At 39.4% G+C, this 27,714-nt stretch overlaps 1 protein-coding gene across 9 annotated transcripts in view; it reads right to left on the minus strand.

Moving 5' to 3' along the window:
- The window catches only part of TRAF5 (TNF receptor associated factor 5), a 106,462-nt gene that overhangs the window by 39,790 nt on the left and 38,958 nt on the right, over positions 1 to 27,714 (minus strand). For 4 of the 9 annotated variants that reach the window (XM_053605238.1, XM_053605241.1, XM_053605237.1 and 1 more), the window contains 3 exons: positions 24,570 to 24,710; positions 22,087 to 22,255; positions 20,395 to 21,102 (listed from right to left, as the gene is read on the minus strand). In XM_053605238.1, coding sequence (XP_053461213.1) covers positions 20,525 to 21,102; positions 22,087 to 22,255; positions 24,570 to 24,710 — 888 coding nt within the window. In that variant the 3' untranslated portion in view covers positions 20,395 to 20,524. Of the gene's footprint in view, positions 1 to 10,020; positions 11,774 to 14,321; positions 14,552 to 18,281; positions 18,953 to 20,394; positions 21,103 to 22,086; positions 22,256 to 24,569; positions 24,711 to 27,714 lie in introns of those variants that run through there. The other 5 variants (XR_008383020.1, XR_008383018.1, XR_008383019.1 and 2 more) reach the window with 3 other exon arrangements.

Below are 27,714 nucleotides of genomic sequence, written 5' to 3' on the forward strand. Positions count from 1 at the left end.
TCCTAGTTATCAAGCTTTTGTCTGATTGAAAATATGCAAATATCCTTTCCCATTGTGTAGGTTGTCGCTTTGCTTTGGTTATTGTCTCCTTAGCTGTACAGAAGCTTTTCAGTTTAATGAAGTCCCATTTGTTTATTTTTGTTGTTGTTGCAATTGCCATGGCAGTCTTCTTCATGAAGTCTTTCCCCAGGCCAATATCTTCCAGTGTTTTTCCTATGCTTTCTTGGAGGATTTTTATTGTTTCATGCCTTAAGTTTAAGTCCTTTATCCATCTTGAATCAATTTTTGTTGTTGCTTAATGTTTTAAAGAAAGTTTTCTTTTAATGAATGAATTGGGAAGTGAAGAAATAGAGACAATAAACAAAGTATATTTTACCATGGAAGCAGAAAAATAGCATAATGTTTAGAGGGATTATTGAGCTCAAGAGTGAGTTTTTAAAATGAGATTCTAGACTATATTTTTTCTTTAAAAAAATTTTAAGTAGGCCAGGCTCAGTAGTTCATGCTTATAATACTTGCACTCTGGGAGGCCATGGCTGGAGGATTGCTTGAGGCTAGGAGTTCAAGACCCTGCCTCAACAAAAATGTAGAAAATTACCCAGGCCTGGTGAACATACCTGTAGTACCTGTTACTCAGGAGGTTGAGGTAGAAGAATCAATTAGCCCAGGAGTTTAAGTTTTCAATGGGCTATGATGATGCCACTATACTCTAACCAGGACAACAGAGCAAGACTCTGCCTTCAAAAAAATTTTTTAAGTCAAATTTACTTTTAAATTTATATACAATAAAATTCATGTACCTGTGAGTACAGTACTCTGGGTTTTAGCACATGCATAGAGTCTTTTAACCACCACTAGCAGGGGTCCTCAAACTGCGGCCCGCAGGCCACATGAGGCCGTGTGATTGTATTTGTTCCTGTTTTGTTTTTTTACTTCAAAATAACATGTGCAGTGTGCATAGGAATTTGTTCATAGGGTTTTTTTTTAAACTATAGTCCGGCCCTCCAACGGTCTGAGGGACAGTGAACTGGCCCCCTGTTTAAAATGTTTGAGGACCCCTGAAACAGAATAAATCCTATATCCCAAGAATTCCCCCATGCTATCCCTTTGCAGTGAAACTTTCTCCTCATATTCACTGAAGATCAGCAATCACTGATCTGTTCAGTATCCCTTTAGTTTTACCTTTCCAGAATGTCACAGAAACGGAATCATTAAGTATGTACAATTTGGGATTGGTTCCTTTGTTTAATATAACACATTTCAGAGTCATCCAAGTTATTGCCTATATCAATGTTTGTTCCTTTTATTGTAAGTCCTAGTCCATCGTTCAGATATACCGTAGCATGTTTATCCATTCACTTACTAAGGGGTATTTAGTTCACATAGCTTTTCTTGCTTAGTCTGTTACTATGGTAGATTACACTGACTAATTCTCCAACATTTTACCAATCTTAATTTAGGAAGTTTTGGGCAATTGTGAATAATGCTGCTATAAACATCTACAGATTGTTGTGTTAATATAAGATTTAATTTTCCTGGAATAAACACATAGAAACGGGATTACTCAGTAAGTGTATGCTTACCTTGCTCAGAAACTGCACAACTGTTCTCCACAGTGGCTATCATAATGGAAGAATGTTCTGGATTTTCCCATATCCTTGTCATATCCATTCTAATAACTGTAATATTACCTCCTGGTTTTAGTTTGCATTTCCTTGATGAATAAGGATGTTTAACATTTTCATGTACTTATTTGCTATCTGTATATTCTATTTCCATAACTATTCAACTTATGTTTCTCTTGGGTGAGTTTTGGTAGTTTTGATTGTAGTCCACTTCACCCAAGTTATCAAATTACTTTCTCATGTTTATTGGGTCAGTAATGATATCCCCATTTGTTATTTACTCATTTGCTCCTTTGTTATTTGCTGGTTTTGAAAATTCTTTGTATATTGTTTTTGTTTTTTTGTATGATTTGAAATTTTTATTTTTACATATACATGTGTTTATTAGATTTCCATTTTTTTGCCTTCACAAAATTAAAAAGGCTTAAATTTTAATAACAATAACAATGTTTGAAATAAGACCTAGAAACAAAAACCTTGTAAAGAACGAACGAACATAAATACATTCAGAAAAGGAATCAGACAATTGCTACATCGAAGTATTAAGCAATAATAATAATAATAATAATAATGCAAAGAAAGTAACACTCACATTGTCAAATAAGAGTATGTCTATTATAGAATGTTTTGACTATGAGATTCAGTATGGAGTCATCAGTTAACTACTTCTTATTATTTTAAGTCTCAAAAAATAGACAACTAATATTTATAAATAAAAGTAAAAGATAATTTCAAAAAATAGATCATGACAAGTCTTATAGACAATAGAAAAAGAAGAAATACTTCAAAATCATTCTACTTGATCTGGGTATACCTGATATTAAAATTGGAGAAAATCTATTATTATAAAGGGGAAATTACAAACATATAAATCCTTTGCCAAAGAGGTGATTTGCAAATATTTTCTCCCAATATGGCTTGTCTTTCACTCCCTTTATAGGGTCCTTCATACAGCAAAAGATTTTAATTTTAATGAAACTCAATTTATCAATTATTTTTCTTTATACATAATGTATTGTGTTGTATCTAAGGACCATTTCCCTAATTCAAAGTCATGAAAATTTTCTCCTATGTTGAGTTTTATGGTTTTAAAATCAGGTCATATGAATCCATTAACTTTGCCCTTTATTTTCAAAATTGTTTTAATAATTTAGTTTATCTTTCCTTATAAATCAACTAATCCATACCTACAAAAATCCTGCTGGTATTCTGATTGTATTATAATTGCTTTAAATTCATAGATCAGTTTAGGGAGAACTGACATTTTAATGATACTGAATCTTCCAATTCATGAACACAGTATGAATCTTTCATGAGTCATCTTCATCATTTTGTAGCATACAAATCCTGCACATATTTTGTTAGATTTATACCTAATTGTTCCATTTGTGGAGGAAGGGAGCAGGACAGTTTCTAATTATTCATTGCTAGTGTAGAAATATGATTGATTTATGTTAACCTTATGTTCTGCAAACTGTTAAACACACTTTTAGTGCTAAGAGCTTTCTTCATAGATTTGAGATTTACTATATATGTAGTAGACAACTGTCATCTGAAAATATGGTAATTTTATTTCTTTTCCAATCAAATGCCTTTTCCCCTTTTTCTTACCTTACTGTAATTGCTAGGACTTCCAGTAAAATGTTGACTAGTAGTCTCTTACCATTAAGTGTGATGATAGCTGTAAGTATTATAGATGCCTTTTATTAGGTTCCTATTACTAGTTTGCTGAACTTTAAAAACTACGAATGGAAGCTGAATTTTGTCAAGTGCTTTTTCTTTTTTTTGAGACAGAGCCTCAGGCTGTTGCCTTGGGTAGAGTTCTGTGGCATCACAGCTCACAGCAACCTCCAACTCCTGGGCTCAAGCGAGTGTCCTGTCTCCGCTTCCCAAGTAGCTGGGACTACAGGCACCCGCCACAACGCCCGGCTACTTTTTAGTTGCAGCCATCATTGTTGTTTGGCGGGCCCGGGCTGGATTCAAACTCACCTGTGGCTGGCGCCTTAGCCGCTGGAGCCGTCAAGTGCTTTTTCGTTTGTTTGTTTGTAGTTTTTGGCCAGGGCCGGGTTTGAACCCACCACCTCTGGTATATGGGGCCAGCACCCTACTCCTTGAGCCACAGGCACTGCCGTGCTTTTTCAAATGTATTAATAGGATCATGTCATTTTTCTTGGTTTGTTAATATGGTGGATTACACTGATTTATTTTCAAATACTAAACCAGCCTTGAATTCCTGAGATAAATGACTCTTGGTCACAGTGTATCATTTAACATATTGCTGGATTCACTTGCTAATATTTCTTGAGGATGTTTGCATATTCGCTCATAGGGGTTTTAATTTGTGGTTTTGTTTTTTGTACTGTCTTTATCTGGTTTTGCTATCAGGATAATGCTAGCTTCATAAAATGAATTGAGAAGTTTTCCTTCCTTTTCTATCTTCTGGAAGAGCTTGTGTAGAACTGATATTACATATTTTGTCCATAAAGTTAGCTGGTGAAACTATCTGGATATGAAGTTTTTCTTTTCAAACACAAATTCCATTTCTTTAATAGTTACGGAGTTATTCAGCTTATATGTTTCCCTTGGTGGTGAGTTTTGATTGTGCTGCATTTCACTCATTATTTCTTAATGTCTCTTGGGTCAGTAGTGATGTCCCCTCCTAGAGCATGTGTTACAGGACAATAAAACACTGAGAACAAAGTAAGAGTTAGGGCATAACTTCACTTCAAACCTAGTTATCACTGATTTCTTCATGTCTTTCAATTCAATATCCATTCAGATACCAAGTCTTTTTGATACGTCCTTGTCAATATTTCTCATCATTTCCCTTCATTCCCAATATTTGGGAGTATACTACCTGACACCTACCTAGTCTCATTGCTTTTTACCACATTAATTCAATGTTCTTACTGCTAATAGATTTATCTTTTTAGAACTGCAACAGCTCTACACTACCTACAAGATAAAGCCCCTCCACATCTGGCTCAGTTCTGCCTTTGGGTTATAGTTTATTCTATTTCCCTAAAACAGGGGTTTCCAACATGTTAAGTTTGGAGAAGAGTCATCTCCTAAAATTGAGTATAAAATGTTGTATGGTTATGATTTTTATTTCTGAAGCAAGGTGCTTTCAATAGATACTCAAAATGAGAAAAATATGTCTAGTGAATACTTCAATTTAATCCTTGCCTCCATATTAAAGACATACTATGGCCCCCAGTCCCCTCAGCAGAGTGATCATTCCTCTGAGTTTAGATTGACAACCTTTTAGTGATTGAAACTAATCTTAACGTTTTACAGAGGAGAAAGTAAATTTTAATGCTGACCTGTCCAAAGTTACTCTCGTAGAATGTGTTTTCTATGCAGCTGAGATGGCATTTATCTACTATTTTATGTGGTCTTTTTATGAATAAATGTCTAGTTTCTTCTTCAGGTCAGCAACTAAACGTCACAGTTCTTAACAATCTTAATATCTTACATAAGCCAGCTATCAAATGTTTGCTGTAAAGTGATGATAATGAGGGTCATATTGAGGTAGGCGAAGAGGGCTGGTCAGGGGTACCGGGCTAGGGATATGTTTTGAAGGAAACGAAGCACATTTTGAAGGAGCAAAATATTACTAAGCTCAGAGCTTAGATACTTAATAAAACTGAACACTCAAGGGTCTGTGTGAGAAAAGCTCTAAGAAGAGGATTCTCAGGCAGAAGCCAAACATTCTATAAACATTCTAGCCAGCATTTGGAAAAAAAAATAATTCCCCAGGATAAACCAAAAAAGAGAAGATGCCCAAGTATTTGGGAAAGAGAAAGGGGTGGTAACAGTGTCAACTACACAATAGATTCAAATTTCAACTCTACCACAACCAAGCTATAGTACTTTGGGCAAATTAACTTCTCTGCACCTCAATTTTCTCATTTATGTCTACCTAAAGACTGTCGTGAAAATTAAATAAAATACGTGTAAAGGGCTTAGGAAAATGCCTTATTCTTTAGGCACTCTTTTAATTGCAATTTTTAAAGAGAAGGGGCGATCAGGAAGGAAGAAAGGGGCGCCTTGACGGAGATTCTTGTCAGGAGGTAAGAGACTGTGAAACGGAGGGTGTATTCCCAAAGAGCAGGGGTAAGAAGTGGTGGAAGCAGCAGTCACATTTCACGGTGCCTATCTGCCGGGCCCGTCGCAACTGCAGGAAAAGAGAGCTTAGCAGCCGGACCAAGAACACACCTTTCAGAGAAGTCGACAGCCGCTAAAGATTAGCGCTTATGATAAAAAGAACACAAGTTCCGAGGAAACTATGAGCCCGGAAGCAGCCTCATTAGCGGGGTGCGGAGGGTGGGGGTGGGGGACAGTCCAGGGAGTGACCCAGAGGCCAGCGAGGAAGAAGCAGGGACTTGAGCCAAGAGTAAGGCGGGGAGAAAAATGGAGGCGGGACCTCTAACGGTTTGTTCTCACTCTTTTCTAGCCACGACCTTGGCTAGTACGATCACTTACTGGAAACTGCAGAGAAACAACCTTTTTTTGGCCGGGCTTAGCAGCCCGACCGAGGGTGCTGATGGACCCCGGCGGCTAGCGCCGCGGAGCCGGACCCACGACAAGGCGGCGGAGCCGCGAAGGGGCGGTGGGTGGGCCGTCCGCGCATGCGCGCCCCGGCCGACCGGAAAAGCCCGGTCTACGCCGTAAATGGGGGAGGTAGGGGAGACGGCTCTTCCGGTCGCTCGAGCTTCCGGTGGCTTGCGCCTCCTTCCCGGCTGCTGGCGCGGTGAGGGCGTGGTGGCTCCGGCAGTGGTTTCGCTCTCTGGAATCTTCGCAAACTGTCTTCTCATTGTGAAGAATATGTAGTAAATTGTCTCCAAATGGCAAAGATTTCCCAGGTTTTGTTTGGGAGTCCACAGTTTTGTAGGTTAATTTGCCCAGGTTTGATAGTACAATGTTGAGAATCCTTATCCAGCAATGTGGTTATTTCTCCATTATTTAGTCTCCCCTGTTCTTTAAGCGAAGCGTTGCTATTTTTTTTGGTATTTTGCGCACTTCTGTGAACTAAAATCCTAAGCTGTCTGCTAACGGAATGGACCCCTCCCTGCCAAGGGCGCCCCAGAAACCGCTTGCCAAGACCGGATATGAGGGATACAGCACAGTTAGTGCATATGATTTCCCTTCATAAATATTCAGGAGTCTTCCTATAGCTTGTTAAATATGAATATTTGACCTATTCTCAGTATAAATTCCTATTGTCTTTTGTTCTTTGAAGCAGGTGTGCCTGACTTTCTGGAGTTGGGGCTTGGCTTCCCAACTTGTTGGAATGGCCACCCAGCAGGTTGCTACCCTTTATTAGAAATAAAGCTCCCCTTTTTCCAAAGAATAAACTTTGTTAATAGTTTTCTTAACACTTTTTAGACTTTTTCCTAGCTATTGTTACTGTATTTTGTTTTCTTAATAGAATATTATATGCTAGGATAATGTGGTTTTTGATTGTTAATCTTCTATCTGGTCACTTCTCTGGAACTTCATATTCTAAAAACTTGACAGATAACCACTGATTTTGTAGGTAACAATTTATATGTAGATAACTGAGAGGCATGTGGTGAGAATACGAGGAAGTCAGTCTAGAGCTGACATGACACGGCTGGTCTGGTCCATTTAGGTCCTAAGTGACCTTCACCTCCTGTCTCTCATTGTTTTGTCAATTTAGCTCCCACCCTTAAGATGCCTATCTTGAATAGTTTGGAAGATTGATTTAGGGAATTGACTTTTGAGGTAGAAATGTTGTAATAGGTCACTGAGTTAGGCCGATTATTGTTTAAAATAAGGGTTAATGTGGCCTTTGCTTTAGGAGGATTGATTTAGAAAATTTGCTTTTGAATTGGAAATGTTGTAATAGATTGTCATTGAGTTGTTCTGATTATTTAAAAGTAATGTTTATGTATAAAACTGTGATTCTGGAAATGGAAGAACGGAACAGTCTTGGAGAAGCTACTCACTGTTCTCCAGAATCGCTGGCCTTCTGACAAAGTTTGGTAGACCTATCCCCATCTCTGCCTATTGGCTGACAGTGACAGGTAGCCAGACCCTCTTTTTCTAATAATGTAACTATTCCTGATTTTTCCAAGAACCCAGTGCAACACTAAATACTAGACACAGGGGTATTTATTTATTTCCAGAAGTTGTTTGGATTGCATCTGTTTCATTTATGATGTTCTGCAGGTTTATGATAGATCTGTTTTTTTTAAAATTAAAAGCAATTTGGTCAGGCGGGGCGTGGTAGCTCACTCCTATAATCCCAGCACTTGGGAGGCCCTGGTGGGTGGATTGCCTGAGCTCAAGGGTTGAGATGAGCCTGAGCCAGAGCTAGATCCTGTCTCTAAAAAAACAGCTGGGCGTTAGGCTCTGCACCTGTAGCTCAAGTGGCTTAGGTGCCAGCCACATACACCAGAGCTGGTGGGTTCAAATCCAGTCTGGGCCTGCCAAACAACAATGACAACTACAACCAAAAAATAGCGGGGTATTGTGGTGGCACCTGTAGTCCCAGCTACTTGGGAGGCTGAGGCAAGAGACTCACTTAAGCCCAGGAGTTGGAGGTTGCTGTGAGCTGTGATGCCACAGCACTCTACCCAGGATGACAGCTTGAGGCTTTGTCTCAAAAAATAAAAATAGCTAGGTGTTGTGGTGGGCTCCTGTAGTCCCAGCTACATGGGAGGTTGAGGCAAGGGGATCACTTGAACTCAAGAGTTTGAGGTTGCTGTGAGCTAAGATGCCACGGCAGTTTACCAAGGATGACAAAGTGAGACTGTGTCTCAAAAAGAAAAAGCAATTTGTATTCTAAGTCATTGTATTCTTCTTAAAACCAGAAATGACTATGTTTTACTAAGTATTTTGAGTATCAGTCTTTGAGAAGACCATATGGCTTTTCTCCATTTGTGGGAGGAAAATGGCAGTAATAAATTTTCTAATAGTGAAGCATCTTTCCAATCCTGGTATGTAGGTGGGTCACTACGAAAGTTTTGAGTTAGTGTGTTTTGGTCCATTATTTCACTCCAAGAAACAGATTTGACAGCATCCCTTCTGGTTAACCTGTGTAAATTTCAACTTACTGGGTTATCAGTGTTGCTGGGAGGGCTTCAGTTGTTTCCATCCACACAAATTTTACATTTCTTGATTTTTCTGTATCCCAAAACTTTCGTAATGACTCATTATTATTTTTCAGTACATTGCTGGATGCAGTGTACTGTGTTGAGGGGCTAAGGGGAACTCTGAAGTTTTGCTGAAAAATCATCTTGCAGTGGGCAGATTAATTAGAAAAAAAGCATACAAATTTAACATGTATACATGGAAGCTTTCAGAATGAAGCCCCCAAGTGATAGGTAAAATTGCCCTTTTTGTGCTTACGTTCAACAAAGCATGCACAGCTATGCAGAAATATGATTAGTCAAAAAAAAATGGTATGATCCAATGATAATAGACTAATTGGGGGAAATCTAGCAAGGCCTGTCTATCTAGAATAGATCTTTCTTGGCCTCTGAGCATGGTTTCAAACCAGGTAGGTCTAATAATTTCTTTATGGCTAGTTTTTACACAGGGAAGAGGGAAAGTTAGAGTAATATTTTTAGGTTTTATGGCTGGTTTGGGGGGAAAGGGAGTTCTGCTTTCTTGATTTTTCTATGATCCACCTTGGGGAAGAAGGATTCTAATTTCTGTGATGAGCCTTAGAAGAATTGGACTGAGAAGGCAGGAGGGCAGGAGGTGGTCAGAGAAAAACTTTATGCTGAGGCCTGCATTTTGAGATACTGTTTTCTGAGCTCCAGCATGGGTATTTAATTTCAGATTTTTGTGTACATACCTACATTGGATTGGCTTATGGTTTTCTTTTGCTGTCTTCATCTAGTTTTGATAACAACAGGTTGTGCTAGGTCTTAAAATGAGTCAGACAGATTAACTTTTTTTTTTTTTGAGACAAGGTCTCGCTCCATTGCCCAAGCTGGAGTGCAGTGGGTGATCACACAGCTCACTGCAACCTCAAAATCTGGAGCTCAAGCAGTCCTCCTGCCTCTGACCTTATAAAGTTGAGACTTTATAAGCCTTTGCCACCATGCCCATCCAATTTTTTTTTTTTTTTTTTTTTTGAGACAGGGTCTCACTATATCACCCTGGGTAGAGTGCAGTGGCATCACAGCTCACAGCAACCTCCAACTCTTGGGCTTAAGCAATTCTCTTGCCTCAGCCTCCCAAGTAGCTGGGACTACAGGTACTCACCACAATGCCAGGCTATTATTATTTTTGTTGTTGTTGCAGTTGCCACTGTTGTTTACCTGGCCTGGGCCAGGTTTGAACCCGCCAGCCTCGGTATATGTGGCTGGTGCCATAACCAGTGTGCTACAGGCGCTGAGTCCATACAAATTAAAAAAAATTTTTTTTAATAAAAAAGAATATTTTACTTAGAACCATTCAGAATGTCAACAAAAGAGCTGCAACTTTGTTTTTGCAATTACAGAGTGGTATTCCATTCACAGAACAGCAATTATTTCTTATAAGCTGGATCAGAGACAACTGAAGATGAAAAAACTATCATCCCCATATATAACCAATTTGTTCTGTGCACCAACAAGAACCTGCTTTAAATTTCCATGCCAATTTACAACCCCCATGCTGTACCAGGCAAGGTTAGTGGCTACTGAAAATACCACCAGGACAGGGCTATCTAAAGACACATTCGGTAGTGTGTTAACTATACAAAAAAAGACACTGTACAGTTTAAAACAGATCTTACACAGCCTTACATTTCAAATTTTTTCTTTAAAAGGAGTTGTGTACGGGGGTTAAATCCTTTATAGACAAAAACTGCGCTAGAACCAAGTTATTCATTATCATCTTCATCGTCCTCATCTTCCTCCTCTTTCTTCTTTTTCTTGTCTTTTTCAGCCTTGACAACTACCTTTTATGCTGCATCAGGCTTTCCTGTTGCTCAGTCTGCACCAATATCCTTTTCATATTTTTCCTTCAGCTTTGCAGCCTTCTTTTCATCAGGCTGCTTGTACTCCACAGCAGTGTTATTCCACATCTCCCCCAGCTTCTTTGCAACATCAGTGGATAGGCCAGGATGTTCTCCTTTGATTTTTGGGTGATACTCAGAACAGAACAAGAAGAAGGCCGAAGGAGGCCTCTTGGGTGCACTGGGATCCTTGAACTTCTTTTTGGTTTCCCCTTTAGGAGGGATATCGGTTTTCATTTCTCTTTCATAACGGGCCTTGTTTGCCTTTACCGTATCTTCAGATTTTCCTTTCTCTTTAGCAGACATGGCCATCCCTCTCTCTGAGCACTTCTTAGAAAACTCTGAGAAGTTGACTGAAGCATCTGGGTGCTTCTTCTTGTGCTCCTCCCGACAAGTTTGCACAAAGAATGCATATGATGACATTTTGCCTCTCGGCTTCTTAGGATCTCGTTTGCCCATGTTTAGTTATTTTTCCTCAGCGAGGCACAGAGTCGCCCAGTGCCCATCCGGCTCTCACTTGCTCCGGGCCTGTCTCTATGGAGCTCAATGTATTGCGATGGCTGTGAAAGTGGAAGCCAGATGCAGCCTCCTCATTCTCTCCTTTCTGTAACATTCTGAATTTTTAAATGTTTTTATAGAGAGGGGAGCTCACTATGTTGCTTGTTTAAGCTGTTCTCAAACCCCTGGGCTCGAGCAATCCTCCCACCTTAACTTCCCAAAGTGCTGGGATAGTAGGTATGAGCCTTCAAGCCCAGCCAACTCCTTTTTATATAACCTGGAATAGACATAGCATGTGAATAATTCATTCCTTAGGTTTAGATGACTTGTCTTTAAAGCTATCTGGGTGTGATGTTTTAGTTTTTGTAATATAGTTTCCATAGTTCTTGACATGTAGCATTTCTTTTGCTTCCTGAGAAATCTTTTTTCTAGAAAAGTATACATGTTATCTATATTTTCTAACCTTTAAAAAATTCATATTCTCATTCATTTTTATACATGCCATTGGAGTCTCTTCTTTTCTTGATTAGGTTTATCAAGCCAACTTTTGATTTTATTGATGAACTGTCTTAAAAGTTACTTTTCTTTCATCAGTGTATGCCTTCATTAACTTCTTATTTCTTTGGGTTTTGTTGTTCTTTTTGTAGAATCTTGAGTTGAAAGCTTCAATTTTCTTTAAAAATGTTTAATATGAAAGATTACATGCATGTATAAAGTCACGGAGAATAATGCATACCTATGTCCTGACCACCTAGAATTATCACATTTTAATATTTCATATTTGCTTCAGGTTTTAATATCACATTTTCAGTTAGAGCAACCTGTGAACTCTTTTGCAATCTTCCTCTCCTCCCCAAAAGTTAGAATAACTCTGGCTGGGTGCAGTGGTTCACACCTGCAATCCTAACACTCTGGGAGGCCAAAGCGGGTGGATTGCTTTAGCTCACGAGTTCAAGACCAGCCTGAGCAAAAGCGAGACCCCATCTCTACTAAAAATAGAAAAACTGAGGCAAGAGGATCACTTGAAGCTGATTTGGAGGTTGCTGTGAGCTATGATGTCACAGCATTCTACCCAGGGTAACAGCTTGAAACTGTCTCAAAAAAGAAAAAAAAAAAAACGAACTCTTCCTCCCCAAAGTTAACTACTCCCTTGAATTTATATCATTCCCATTAAAGCTTTTATGTATCCTCCATATGAGCATGTATAAGTAGCATATAGCATTGGTTTGTGTGTTTTTAAACATGATGTAAATGATATTCTATAGCTCACTTTTGTCACATAGTTATATATATGAAATTTATCCAGGTTGATTCATGTAGTTCTAGTTTTTTCATCTTAACTGCTGAATAGTATTCCGTTGTATGATTATACCATAATTTATCCATTCTTGAGTTGCTAGTAATTTAATGATTCCTAATTTTTGCCATTATAACATGAGTTGATGGACATTCTTGCCCATAGCTTCTTAAACAGATGGTAAAAATTTCTTTAGGGTATATGTCTAGAAATGGAATTGCATGGTGGAAGAATTTGTACAATTCAACTTTGATATTTACAAATTATTTTCCAGCTTACCTTTCCACTAACAGTGTAGCAAAGTTGCTGTTGCTCTACAACCATACCCACACACAGGTTTCCCCCTACTTTTTGTTGTTGTTGTTTTGTTGTTTTGCTATTACGAACAGTGCTAATATTATAGTAAACTTTCTTAGACATGTTTCCTGGTACACATGTGTAAGAATTTCTCTGAATATATAGCTGGTAGTAATGGAGTTATTACCTCTGTTTTATTTTAGATGTGTTTTAAAAAGCATGTATAGGTCCCTCTCCCCTCATTTGAGATTTTCCCTTTCAATAGTAAAATTTTTGTTGTTATTGAGATAGAGTCTCACTCTGTTGCCTGAGTGCCATGGCCTCAATCTAGCTCACAACAGCCTCAACTACATCCACTCATGGGCTGAAGTGATCCTTCTGCCTCAGCTTCCTGAGTAGCTGGTACTACAGGTGCCTGCCCCACACCCAGCTAATTTTTCTATTTTTAGTAGAGATGGGGTCTCACTTTGCTCAGGCTGGTCTCAAAGTCCTGACCTCAAACAGTCTTCCTACTTCAGCCTCCCAGAGGGTTAGGATTACAGGTGTGAGCCACCACTCCCAGCATTAATAGTAAAATGTAACTCATTCATATATTACATATGTCTAACTTACTTTTTCTATATGCCATGCTTCTAGTTGTTTTTCTCTGCCTTTGATTTGACAAATTTTCTTTTTTCCTTTCTCCCCCTTGAGAATTATACATTTGATTTTTATTCTAACTCATTAGACATAGGCCTTTATATACACATGTAGAATTAATAAGTATCCACATGAAGCAGCCTATAGTGGTTAAGAGTGGAGTCTCTGAGGCCAGACTGCCTGGATTCAAATCTTGGCACTACCACTTATTAGCTGAGTAACTTAGAGCTTTTACATAAACTCTCTATGCTTCAGTTGCCCCAACTGTTAAATGGGAATAATAGCATATACCTCACGAAGATGTTGTGAGATGAATGTGTTAATGTAAGTAACATTTTTAGAACTGTTCTAAAAGGCAGAGAAAAACAACTAGAAGCATGGCATATGCCTTTGCTCACGAGGTTTTTTGCCTATGAAATAGGCATTATACCTGCCTAGCAGAGTTGTTACAAGGATTCATTGCATTATTATATACGTTCAGTTTAATGGGCACCTGCTATGCCCTGGAATTAGACATGGTTCTTGGCTTCGATGAGCTAATAAGGAAAAGACAGGTAAATGCGGTTTCATTATGATGTAGCCTTAATACTCTTCCCATGTCCCCTCTTGTTCCCCTTCTAATCTATGCTCCACACAGAGTAATGAAAAAAAAAATTAATCAGATCATGAATGCCCCTGCTAAAAACATGTTACCTTTTACTACACTTTACATAAACCACAAACATCTCACCATGGCTTCAGCACCGCAGATGCTGAGCCCTGCCTCCCTTCTAACCTCATCAACCACTACTCTTCCCTCTTCTACTGACCTCTGACCACACCGGCCTCTGGGAATGCTCTGCTCAGCAGCATTCTGATCCATGATAACCCTCCCCATGGCTGACTCATCTTTCAGATCTCAGCTAGATTCGGTCAGATTCTTAGTTACAAACATCAGAATCCACTTTGGTTGAAATAGAAAGGGACTTGATTAACAGTAAGTACTCACAGAATGTCCAGGAGAGCCAGAGGCCAAATGTTGATGCCACAGTACCCAGACACAGTAGAGGATCTAGTGAAAATCCATTGCTGCTGCCACCACTTGACACCAAAACTGCAACTTCCACAAATACTGGTGGTCACCACCAGGGTGGGCAGGTTTCTTTTTTCATCTTACCTTCTAGTTGAAGTTTTGCATTGACTGTGTCTGCTTGGTGGGGTCTGGGTCACATGCTTGGGCTGCAATGGGGGTCAGAAGGCAAGTTTTATCATAGGAAATTCCTCAGCCATTATAAGAGTGTGGAAAAGTGCCGGGCATTCAAAAAGCATGTCAGGTGAACACTAAATATCATGTTGCCCAAGCCTAAAGCCTTCCCCGAGAACCCTAAGTTCATTCCACCCCAGCCCTATTGTTTTACTGTACGCTGTCATTTTCTTCAAGGCATATACTACAACTTGTTAGACACTTAATTTGTTCCAATGCCTTATAAATTCTGGAGCTACAGAATCTGGTATCATGTAGAGCTTCAAATAAGTGTATCTCAAACAGCCAAAATTATTTTTAAATGTATTTTAATCTTTAGTGTGGGTCTCTTAGAAGAAAAAGATATCAAAGAGGCTCCAAGTCACAGTCCCCAGCAGATCCCATAGCTTCTTATTCCTTCTTCTTTCTTTTTTAATTCTCCCTTGTACTAATGTGAATCTGTTTAGCTTCTCTCCATAAGCCTTTCCTCTAGGGCTCCCCTTTCAAGCTTGTTTCTGTCTGTTCTCTTATTTTGCATCACACTCATCCAGAACCAATCTGAGATGTATTTTCTTAGGGAACAGCAAAGAGAAGATGAGAGGCAAAGTCTATCAGACAGGAGACTGGGAACGCTTACACACTGATCAAGTTTCTTTACCACTTGTGGTTGACCTACAGATTATGAATTTGAGGAGGATAAGGAAAATACATGTTCTATTTGCTACTCACACAGAATCTGACAAATATATAGTCAAATAATATTTGGTTGGGGGGACAGCATTGTGGCTGATGCCTGAGTAATCCCAGCTCTTCAGGAGGCCAACGCAGGAGGAAGATTTGAGGCTAGGAGTTCAAAACCAGCCTGGGCAACATAGCAAGACTACATCTCGACAAAAAAGTCTTTAAATTCGTTCTCTGAGCATTCTTATTTAAAAAGAAAAAAATTATCTGGGTTTGGTGGTGTACACTTGTAGTTCTAGCTACTCAAGAGGCTGAGGTGGGAGCATCATTTAAACCCTTAAGTTTGGGCTTGATGCCTGTAGCTCAGTGAGTAGGGTGTCAGCCACATACACCAAGGCTGGTGGGTTCGAGCCCAGCCCAGGGCTTGCTAAACAACCAAAAAAATAGCTGGGCATTGTGGCAGGCACCTGTAGTCCAAGCTACTTAAGCTGAGGCAAGAGAATCACTTAAGCCCAAGAGTTTGAGATTGCTGTGAGCTATGACATGGCACTCCACCAAGGGTGGACTAGTGAGACTGTGTTTAAAAAAATTAAAAAAAAAAAAAACCTTAAGTTTGAAGCTACAGTATACTGTGAGATTCTGTCTTTTAAAAAATAAATAAAATTGTACACAGTATATATTTTCTGGAAAAAGAAGAAAAGTCTAGCAATTAAGGATTGTGGTAGGAAGTATATAGCACAGAGAAAGTGCCATATACGTAGTGAAGGGTAAAGTGGGGGACTGGGGTGTGCAGATTAAGGACTTGTTTGGGAAGGCATTCTGGAAAAGAAGAGGCCAAAGCAGAATCTTGAAGAATTTATCAGGCAAAAGAGGTGAGGGTACAGGGGAATATTCCAGGTAGATGTATAGTACAAGTTAAGATGTCAGACAGCTTGGTGTGGTATTGCTAAGTGCACAGTAGGAGAGAAACGGAGCACCTTCTATGCCACGCCATGGTAGCTGGGCTTGATCCTTTGGGTGATGGAGCCACAGCATGGGTGGGATGAAGAATCACACTCAAGGGGGTTTTCATTTAGAGTAGTCAAGGTGATATTGTGGAAGTTGGATTTGAAAAAGGCAAAACTAAAAAAGGGGGAAATTGAGAGTTAAAAAATGATGTAGCTCTGAACTAGCACAGTAGTACACAATAGGGGTAAGTTGTGTATGGAGACTAACTCCATCTCCGATGCTCATCCACCATGTTGACTTCTGATTAACCACAGTTCTAGGAATGCTCTTAAGATTTCTAGTTCAGGCTCGGCACCTGTAGCTCAGCAGCTATGACGCCAGGCACATACACCGGAACTGGTGGGTTCGAATCCAGCCCAGGCCAGCCAAACAACAATGACAACTACAACCAAAAAATACCCGGGTGTTGTGGGGATGCCTGTAATCCAAGCTACTTGGGAGGCTGAGGCAAGAGAATTTCTTAAGCCTAAGAGTTGGGGGTTACCATGAGCTGTGACACCAGAGCACTCTATCCAGGGCAAGCGACATAGTGAGACTCTGTCTCAAAAAAAAAAAAGGTTTATCTGTTCCGTGTGTAACCATAAATCCTGCCCTTAAGCGAATTTCTATGCATTCCCTCTGAAGCACATATACCTTTTCCCTATACTATATAAGCCCTGGCTCTGGGAATAACAGCCAGGAAAGCTGCCTATCTTATGTTCACTCAAGTCCATGGTTCTATTTGTAAGTTCTCCAATAAAACAAACTATAATGAGAATAAAATAGATCTCCCTTGTTCTCGGGTTCCTTGGCTCCTTCTGCTTTGGGGAGCCTTCGTGAAACAAGTAGGAATGAAGAAATTTTTTGGGTTGGACATGGTGGCTTATCACAGCACTTGGAGAGACTGAAGTGAGAGGATCACTTGAGGCCAGGAGTTTAAGAGTAGCCTGGGGAACACAGCAAGACCTAAAATCTCTACAAAATAATAGCAAAATTATCCAGGCATGGTGGCACACACCTGTATTCTCAGTTATTTTAGAGAGTGGGTTGAAAGGATTGCTTGAACCCCAGAGTTTGAGGTTAAAGTGAGCTATGATCAGTCCCCTGCCCTCTAGCCTGGGTGATAGAGCAAGACTGTCTCTTTTAAAAAAAAAAAAAAAAATGAAATTTGTAGGTCAAGTTGGCAGTCCTGGGTGAGTAAGTGGATGAGGAAGGTGTGGGAGGAATCTAGAATAGTGTCTGAACTTTTGTCTTAGATGGTGATGTCACTGACCAAGGTAAAAGTAGTAAGTTGGCAGTAGTGGGGAAGAGGAGAAGATTTCCTGTTCATATGGTGAAGTGGACTTTAAAGTATCTTCAGATTCCTAGTTTAGATGGTTAGCAGGTACTTGTATATAAGGGTCTGCCATGTAAGGCAAAAAGGCCAGGGTTCAGATGCAGACGGAGGAGGGAGCAGCATGGGGTGACAATGAGGCTGTGGGGTCCACTAGCAGCGGCTGTTCTCAGGCTGGCATTTGGCCTTGCTGACATTCTTTTCCCTTCCTACCATTCTTGGTACGTGTCTGACCTCTGATCTTTCCTTCTCCAAATGCCAGGCAGGCTCTTGTTCGTCCTGCCATAAAATGTGTTGTTCCCAGGTGATTTCACCACCCAGGTTCCCTACTGTGCATCCTTCAGACCTTTACCTCCAGCTCAGAATTCTTAAGTAAGAGTGAGACCTGTGTGTCCAACCACTTTTTAACAGAAAAAAAGTGAAAAATGAAAAGATCGTCCAGGGACCTCGTGAAGGGTTTATGCCTCACTGTCCTGTTTACTTGTATTCAAAACTGGCACTGTGATTTAATTTGGCTGTGACTATCCTTTGTTTCTCTGAAAATATCAAATTTGGAAATCAGGTCAGATTTCAGACCTGTTAATAAGCATTAATGTGTATCCCCACCTCCTCACCCTACTGCAGTTTATCACATACCTTTCTCCTTTATGCTTACTATACTATTTTCATCAGGAGCCAAAAATTACATCAAAATGGAAAGAAAATCTAAAATTTTACTGATATAGAAAAAAAAACTGTACAAATCATAAAAGAGGAAAAATAGTGTAAATCAATCCACCTTTTTAAAAACAAAAATCATAATTCTTATTTTGTGAAAAAGGAGTGCTTTTTACTCTAGAATTCCTTGTTTTAGGATCATGTAATCATTTCAATGATGAAGGGACTCTGAACTCCTAAGGAAACCACTTTATATCCATAAAAATTGGTTAAAACACAAAACCAGTATTTGATAAATTCACTTTAAAATGTATTTCACATCAACTACTTACAACTAGTTACAACAATATGATCTTCCACTCCCGAGGAACACACGAAGAGTGACCTTGGACGTGACTATGACATTGTCAAATGCACAGAACCATCTGGGTCTGCCCTGTGGGCTACAGAAATGCATCCTTAGTTTATCTGAGTTGACATGTTGAGCAACAGCTGTACAGAGCTCACCATCAGCAATAGTCCAGTTCTTTAGAAGCTTTAGCAGCTTTTTCTTTGTATTGAATCCTTTGGGATTATTCCTACAGTAGGAGACTTTAGCCTCTTGAAAATTAAGAAGGTTCCTATCATTCCCAGAAGAGAGAAATCGTGCCTCTTCTAAAGAGTTAGCTGTTCAGAAATTGTGAAGAGATCATCTCCTGGGTGAGCTGCTCTGCAGTGGCCCTTGGCCCATGACACCTGCCTGCATATGGGCAATGGTAAGTGGCATCGCAATGCATAAGGGCTCAGGAAAACTAGGTATTTTTCTGTCAAGCTCAGACTTATTGAGGGTCATAAGGACTAATCTCAGCATGTATATACATACATACCTTCAGACCCTACAGATAGATGCATAAGAACATGATTATTCTGTTCTTCACAAAGTACTCAGGACCCAGACAAGAAACTTCACCCAGTTCATATAAATGCCCATTTTCATACCAACTTGTGAGTTCAAGTTCTCAAAAAGTGGGAGATGCTGTTTTAGTGCTCAGTTTTAGATTGGGAGTACCTTTGACATCTATAGGAAATAATAATGGTTTTCTCCCTAGATTTTAAATTCCTTTTACCCATTTATGACACTTTCTTTGTCACATACTAAATTCTGGCCTACTCTACATTGATTCACTATTACCAAAATAATAATATTACCCAGCTATTTGTATACATGTATGTATTTATGTATATCTATTTATTTGGTTGACTCTTACTGCTAATATTTCACAGTTTCTAACCTATAAAAATACTTTTCTCAGCTCAGTGCTTGTAGCACAGTGGTTATGGCGTCAGCCACATACACCAAGGCTGGTGAGTTCAAACCCAGGCCAGGCCAGGCCAGCTAAACAACAACTGCAACAAAAAATAGCCGGGCATTGTGGCGGGCACCTGTAGTCCCAGCTACTTGGGAGGCTGAGGCAAAAGAATCACTTAAGCCCAAGAGTTTGAGGTTGCTGTGAGCTATGACTCCATGGCCCTCTACTGAGGGCAACATACACTGTGTTTCCAAAAAAAAAAAAAAAAAATGATTAACTAGGTGGTTGGCCATTAAAAAAAAAAATAGTTTTCTCATATGATTGAACCTAATAAAACCTGAACTTTAGCTGGCCAGCTGTATCTCCTTACATAATACTATGCAGTACTTCTGCTTTACTTCAGAGCAGGGAGAATGAAAAGGCTTACCCTATTCACCAGTTTTATTCAGGCTTGAAAAATTGTGTTTGCAAACTGCTGGTAAATTTCATGGAAATACAGGTTTAACAATTTCCACAAATTTAATATTTAACTAAAAACATCTGGTCCAAACTGGGCATACTGTCTTTGTAACTACATCACTGCTACTTAAATAGAACAGCTTACCTTCTAAAAAGATGGCTTTTGTAGGCTGATGGTCAGGTCTAGAATCAACAGGTCAAACAAGAAAATACCAAAGTGTTTTCAATTGGGAACTCTCTACCTCTGTATCCTCAATAACGTTCGGTATTACACAATGCCTGCAACTGCGGCACCAGTAAAAGAAGACTCAGAACTTGCTTTTAAGAAGCTCACCATCTCTCATGAGATATAAAAATATAAATAACAAGAGGATATTTAGAGTTTTAAGTTTCAAACTGGGACAGAATAAAACATAGAAAGACAGAACTTCAAAAGTTTTAAACTGACATCAAACATGAAAGGCAAATAGCCAAATACAAATGTGCATTGGGTCCAAATTCAGATCCATATGATAAACAAATGTGTTCTGAACAGAAGTCCTCTTACCGCCCGTCAACAGTGACTAGAGATCTTCCAGGTCAGTTAAATCCACAGCTACTTTCAAGAACAGGGTATCATCTTTAATGTAGGTGTTCTTGGCATTCTCCAAAATGGAATGAGCCACAAATCGGGGACAGCCAGATGCAATGTTCATCTCCCCATCAGGTCTTTTAAAGCTGCTGCTGTTGGGGTCTGCTTTGAAGGTCTCCATAATGTGGTTCTTTTTGCCACTCTGGTCCAAAAGCATCAGAGTCACCCTCTGCCTGAATGGCCACTGCAACAGTGAGTCAAACTCGCCTCGCATCACCACAAAGTACAGGGACAGGTGTGTTCCCTTCCCAGACCCATCCCCATTCAGGTAGGCCCTGGCGCAGAGGCGGTAGCCACAGCGGCTGGTGTAGAAGGACTGGCTGAAGATGGACACTGTGTGCCCATCCACTGCCTCCCTCTTCTTCATCTTGTAATCTGTCACCTTCCAAATGAGCTTTCCATTATAGCAGGCACCCTCTAGCAGTTTAAACCGCTCTTCATTTTTATTCAGCTGTGCTTTATGAATATTAATATGTTCATCATGTTTGTTACTCTCTCCTTCTAAAACAACTGCAAAGAAAAAAAAAAAAAAGAGATTCCATAGGCCTAAAAGTTGTTTTTAGAATTTACCCCCCAAAGTGGAATTCTGTAACCTGAAGTGAGAACCAACAAAATTTTGACATCCTAAAGATGAAATGAATTCAATGTCCACAGATGGATCATTTATATTTAATGTTACAAATTCAGGGAACATCATATCACAGCAAATTGGCACCAAGAAAACTGAATGTGCACTCTGTAAACCAAAGCTCGCTGAAATGTAGAGAGGAAACAGCATTCAACTAGTGTGAAGTAGTGTGGTGAGCCCCACCTTTTTCTAACTAGGATGCATTTAAATAGCCACACTCTTTTATTTTTTATTTTTTAAATATTTTATTTTATTCATTTATTTATTTATTTATTTTTGTAGAGACAGAGTCTCACTTTATCGCCCTCAGTAGAGTGCCGTGGTGTAACAATGCTCACAGCAACCTCCAACTCCTGGGCCTAGACGATTCTCTTGCGTCAGCCTCCTGAGTAGCTGGGACCACAGGTGCCCGCCACAATGCCCAGCTACTTTTTTGTTGCAGTTCAGCTGGGGTCAGGTTTGAACTCGCCACCCTCAGTATATGGGGCCCATGCCCCACCCACTGAGCCACCCCACACTCTTTTATATTTTTCCAAACCTGTAACAATGATTTCTTCCTTAGCTCTCCTATTATTTTCTACTTTCCTTAAAAATCATCACTCCCTGTTATTGTAATTCCTGGCCCCATTATACCCCTTGCCTATTTCCAGCCACCCCACCTCCACCTAGCTCATGGTACTCCCTCATTTTTGCCTCAGACAAAATCTCACAGACAGAATCTCACTTGGCTCTTATACAAATAATAGATTCAGATTCAACCACTGTTGATCCTGGAGAGTTGTGACTATTTGGCCAGGCATTCAGTTGTTTCATGACCACAAGCAAACAAACAATTCACCAAAAGAGAAATAAAATATTAGACATACCTAATCTTCTATCATTGTGTTCTAGCAGGGTAATTTTCTGTTTCACTATATCAATTGCTTCTGTCAAAGGCTTCAGGTCAAATTTATTTTGTTGCTGGTTAACCATTTGTAATAACTGATGCACTTGAGCTTCTAGCCAAGCAGATTTGTCAATGTGACTGACAAGAACCTTTCGTTACAAAATGAATCACATCATTAAAGAAGTTAGTTAATATTTTAATAATCCATTAGATTAAATTTTTTTAGTTCAAATGTTTCATTTTAATCAGTTAATGAAATAAAAAATACAAGTCCAGAAGAGAAAATTCAAAGAGGATCACAGACATGAGCCACCTAATTATTTCCCTCCTCCTCTCCTATCACAGCTCCTGTTCTAAATCTTTGAACTTCTCTTTATCTAATATTTACTCCTCCCTCAATTTCTGTCCACTTGGTTCTCTAACCCGTCTTTATATATCTATTTTCACATTGTCTCTCCTCTAGCCTTATCACTTTGTTTTTTTCTTAAAAGTTACTCTCCTAATTCACTCCTTCTCTGCTAGAAGGCAGAGAATAAACTGGAAGAGGCCCACCTGTTCTGGCCTGAACACTGCAGGTGTTACAGAAGGGCCTGGCAAAGCTGAAACTACTTTCCATTGCTTTCTCAGGTGGACGAGATTAAGTAAAACTATTCCACCTTGCCCTACATGCCTTAATTCTGACTGGTCAGTCTTTTGTATTAGAAAGAGGGCAGAATTGAGACAGTAACATGATGAATGTTTTTCTGCACATGCCCACACCTGTATATATGCACATGTCTACATACAGATACATGTATGTATATAGATGGGCCCTGACCACATGTATACATACAGATACATGTATGTATATAGATGGGCCCTGACCACATGTATACATACAGATACATGTATGTATATAGATGGGCCCTGACCTAATGACAGTTCGCTTTTAGAAGATGTGTTGCCAAAAGCGAGCACAATGATTCAAATTATAACCTTTTTCTTTAAAATGGTGCTGAAGAGACACGTAATTCAGTAGAAATCATATTTTGAGTACCTGTATAACCACTTTGTTTTTCACTTTCAGTACAGCTTTCAATAAATTAAATGAGATATTCAACACTTTATTATCAAATGGGCTTGTATGTTAATTTTGCCCAACTGTAGGCTACTATAAGTGTTCTGAGAACGTATAAGGTAGGCCAGCCTAGCCTATGAAGTCTGGTAAGTTAAGTGTATTAAATGCACTTTGGAGTTAGGATATTTTCCACTTACAATTGGTTTATAAGGACAAAATTGCACTTTAGGTCAAGAAACATTTGTACATATATACACACACATTATACATACGCACACACAGACGTGTATATGTGTATACCTACATGTGTACATACATACATAATTTTCATACACATATATATACAAACACAGACATCATAATGTGCTGACATATTACATATATCTATACACACACACACACAAAACCTCTGTAAGTTGACCACCCAAGGGACTGAAACAAATTGGTCAACACAAACTGGTCAACATAAGGAACTAGGTCTACTGTACTGATACATACATGTGGTGCATGTCCAGTCTATGAAAATTAGGTCAACTTAAGGAAATGGCCAATTTAGGTTCTACTGTATCTGAAATGTGTATATAAAATGGAGGTTCTACTGTACATAAAATGTGCTGACCAAATATGGAAATTATATGGCCTAGAAATTCTGGGATAATCCAAATTTCAAACATATTGCCCACACTACATGTCTTAAAATCTTTTTTACTATAAATTTTATAATCATGATAAAGACATCTGGGAATTTGTTTTTGTTTAGATTATTTAACATTCATAATTTACAAAATAATTTTTTGTATATTTTAGTAATGTTTAAAGCATTTTTTCCCAAGGAAATGAACAGTTTTACTTTGCTAGCTGCAAAATACAGAATTCTGGACTTTCTCAATGAATCTTAAATGAAGTCATTAATATCGGCCCGACATTAATTGAAATCACAATTGCCGTAATATAAAAATATTATATCAATGTTAAATTTACTGACATTGCTAAATGTGCTGGGGTTATGTTACAGAAGATCTTAATTCTTAGGATATACATACTAAAGTATTTAATATAGTATTTAGTGGAGTCATAATATATGCAGTGTACTCTCCAATGGTTAACACACACAGAGGCCGAGGGGAGGAGGAGCGGAGGAGCAAACGCAGTGAGATGTTGACAATGCATGAATATGGGGGGAGGATATATAGGTGTTCTTTGCACCATCTTATTCTTTCTTTTTTTTTTGCAGTTTTTGGCTGGGGCTGGGTTTGAACCCGCCACCTCCAGCATATGGGGCCAGCACCCTACTCCTTTGAGCCACAGGCACTGCCTGTACCATCTTATTCTTACAGCTATATTTGAAACCCTCACTGTGAACTGAAAGCCAAATCTTGGGTTTGAATGGAAGGGCCATTTCTCACCTGGATGTTTGAGAAGAAGCTTCCATTTTTGCCAAACAATTGTGAAAACTGCTTGAACTCTTTTTCGAATTTCTTTACAGTTTCTGCTAGCTGCTGGATTTTACTTTCTTTCTGTTCTAGGCTCTTATGTAAGTCAGAAATCTAACAGGAATGAGGAAAAATGAGATCATTGAGAAAACATGCATACAATTATGTTAAAATAGTACTTACAGGTAAGAAATTATTTCTAAGGGAAAAAATATACATATTTAATTTAGGATATCATTTATAGGCTGATTCCTTATAATTTTAGGGAAATATTGCTAGGTAGTTCCAAAAAAGCAGATGCACAGAATTTCTACCAGCCTTTTCTAACCTAACCTACTATGATGTTGCATCTAATGACAGTGACATCACTTGACTGAATTTACTAAACTTTCTGTTTACTCATTCACTATGTACTTATTAAACAACCACAGAAGCTGGGCACAGTGGCACACAGTGTGTGCCAGTTACTTGGAAGGGAGGAAGATCACTTGAGCCCAGGAATTTGAGTCCAGCCTGGGCAACATAGTGAGACCCCCATCTCTTAAAAACAACAAAAACCAACCATAGAATACTGGTTTACCTTAACATAGTAAATGTGATATGCACAATATCAATACTAAACATCTGCTTAATGTCTATCATGAGCATATGATCATACTAATTCATAGCTCTTTCAGTCTTCAAAGACCCTATGAATTAGTTATGAACATTAGTCCCATTTTTCAGATAAAGAAACACAGGTAGAGAGTTTAAGTAACCTGTCTACTATACAAGCTTGCAAGTGGTAGGCATAACTCATGAGTAGCTTGTTTACTGAGAATTTGTAATCTATTTGAGGGAAGAACAAGAAACACAAAAGTGATCCTAGACAACTTATTCTCATATCCATTCAGCTGGCAACACTTGCCAGCTTTAAACTTACAAACAACAACAACAACCCTCTTACATCCATTTCTCATTTCCTCTCATCTAGTTTCAGTTTTCATTATTTCTCACCCAGGCTGCTAAAGCAGCTTCCTAAACTATCTATCTACCCTCAACACATACCAGAACGTAAGTTCCATGGGCACCAGGACTGACATGAAGTTACAACAGTCCATTATAATTCCAGCCACCAGACTGGTACCAGGCACAAGCAAGTGTTTGATAAATACTATTTGTTAACTGGGTGAGTGACATGAATGCTCTCCCTGTCTATGGTTTTGTTCTCCAATTTGTACTCCATACTGTGACCAGAATAATATTAAAAGATAAACCTCGGCCGGACACAGTGGCTCACGCCTGTAATCCTTGTACTCTGGAAGGCCAAGACAGGAGGATTGCTGGTGGTCAAGAATTCAAGACCAGCATGAACGAGACCCTTTCTCTACAAAAAGTTGAAAAATTATCCAGGCATGGTGGTACATCCTATAGTCCCAGCAACTCAGAAAGCTGGCGATAAGAGGATCACCTGAGCCCAGGAGTTTGAGGTTGCACTGAGTTATGATGAGGCAATTGTATTCTAGCGGAGGCGACAGAGCAAGACTCTGTCTCAAAAAAAAAAAAAAAGTTGATCTGGTCTGAGCCTCCTCTACTTAATGTCTCTAGTGGCTTTCTTTTACAGGTCCCACGGGACCCTACATGACCTGCCCTTGGCTGCCTTTTCAGCCTTATGCCCACTAACAACTCACAAGTGCCCTGCTCAGCAAGACTACACACCTCCTAGGCCCTGCTCTTTCACACATTTCTTTCTTCATCTAGAAACTACCATTTCTTAAGTCTCCACTCAAGGACACATCCTCTCAGAAGTATTTCCTTACTAACACCAGCCACCCAGACTCTGTCTCCAGTTTCATGACCCTATCCATACTCTACTGTATAACTTACCCATATTGCTCTTATGACTTGCTTTTTGTTGTCGTTGTTTTGGTCTTTTACATCCACTAAATCATCTCCTGAGACTATGCTTCCCTTATTTCTTATCCCCAGAGCCTAGCACAGTGCCTGACCCTCAGAGGGCACTTGATACAAGTTTATGAATGAATTCACAAACAACTGAAACAAACATTTGTTCTCTGGCTCCAGAACTATGTAGACTCCTAGAGCTGATCTCCACCTACCCACCTGACTAAAAGAAAACTCAGTGTGTCCTCTCTCCACGCTCACTTGGAGCCTGCACCTGTTCTTACAGCGTCCATCCCAGTTAGCAACATCACCATGTTGCGTGCCTTCCCAGCTGACAGCATGTCACTCAGCCTCAGCATGTCTTTTGATGCCCATTCTCCATCCCACTGCCATGGCCTTGGTTGAGCCTTCACTATCACGTCCAGCATCTTGCTTCCACCTAATACTGAAATGTTTATTACATGTCAGGCACTGTGACAAATGGCTAAATTATCTCATTTTACCCTTACCACAATCCCATTTACAAAAGAGGAAACTGTGGAAGAGAGAAGTCGTACCTTGCCCAAACTCATATGGTTAGTGCAAAGCTGGACTACAAACCCAGGCATTCTGGCTCTACAGGGCCTTCACTCTTACCAATCACCATGCTATTAACAGCTATGTTACTTAAAACCAACCAATTAATTGGCCAAGTATTTTCCAATTAAAACACCTCCATAAACCTCCCTGTTACTGACAAACAGTAGTTCAAACCTCTGGCCCTGAAAACCTTTCTGAAATAATGAAAAAAAATCAAATGTTCGGTGCCCAAGTAAGGCCAGTGCCATCTGGATCCAACACACCAATGTACAGCCATTTCTTGTCTTCATTGGAAGTTCATTCACCCTAAAATTCCATTTCCTTGATTCATCAACATCTCCTGCCTTGGAATAGCTCTTCCTTTCTGGAAATCTTCCTTCCACAACATTTTTTTTTTTTTAAATTAAATCATAGCTGTGTACATTAATGCAATCTTGGGGTTCAATGTGCTGGTTTTATCTTCCACAACATTTTAAACAACAAATCTTTCTTCCTTCAGTATGCAGCTTGGGTGTCCTACCTTGCAAAGTCTTCCCCAACTCCCCCAGAGTAAACTGCTGCAGGCTCTGTCCCCCAGACTGAGTCATGGCATGAGCTATGAGGCACACGACTCAGCTGTTTCCATTTCTATGAGTTTTTCAACGTTAAAGTCTAT

This window comes from Nycticebus coucang, chromosome 10, assembly GCF_027406575.1.
Source record: "Nycticebus coucang isolate mNycCou1 chromosome 10, mNycCou1.pri, whole genome shotgun sequence".
Taxonomy (NCBI): Eukaryota; Metazoa; Chordata; class Mammalia; order Primates; family Lorisidae; genus Nycticebus; species Nycticebus coucang.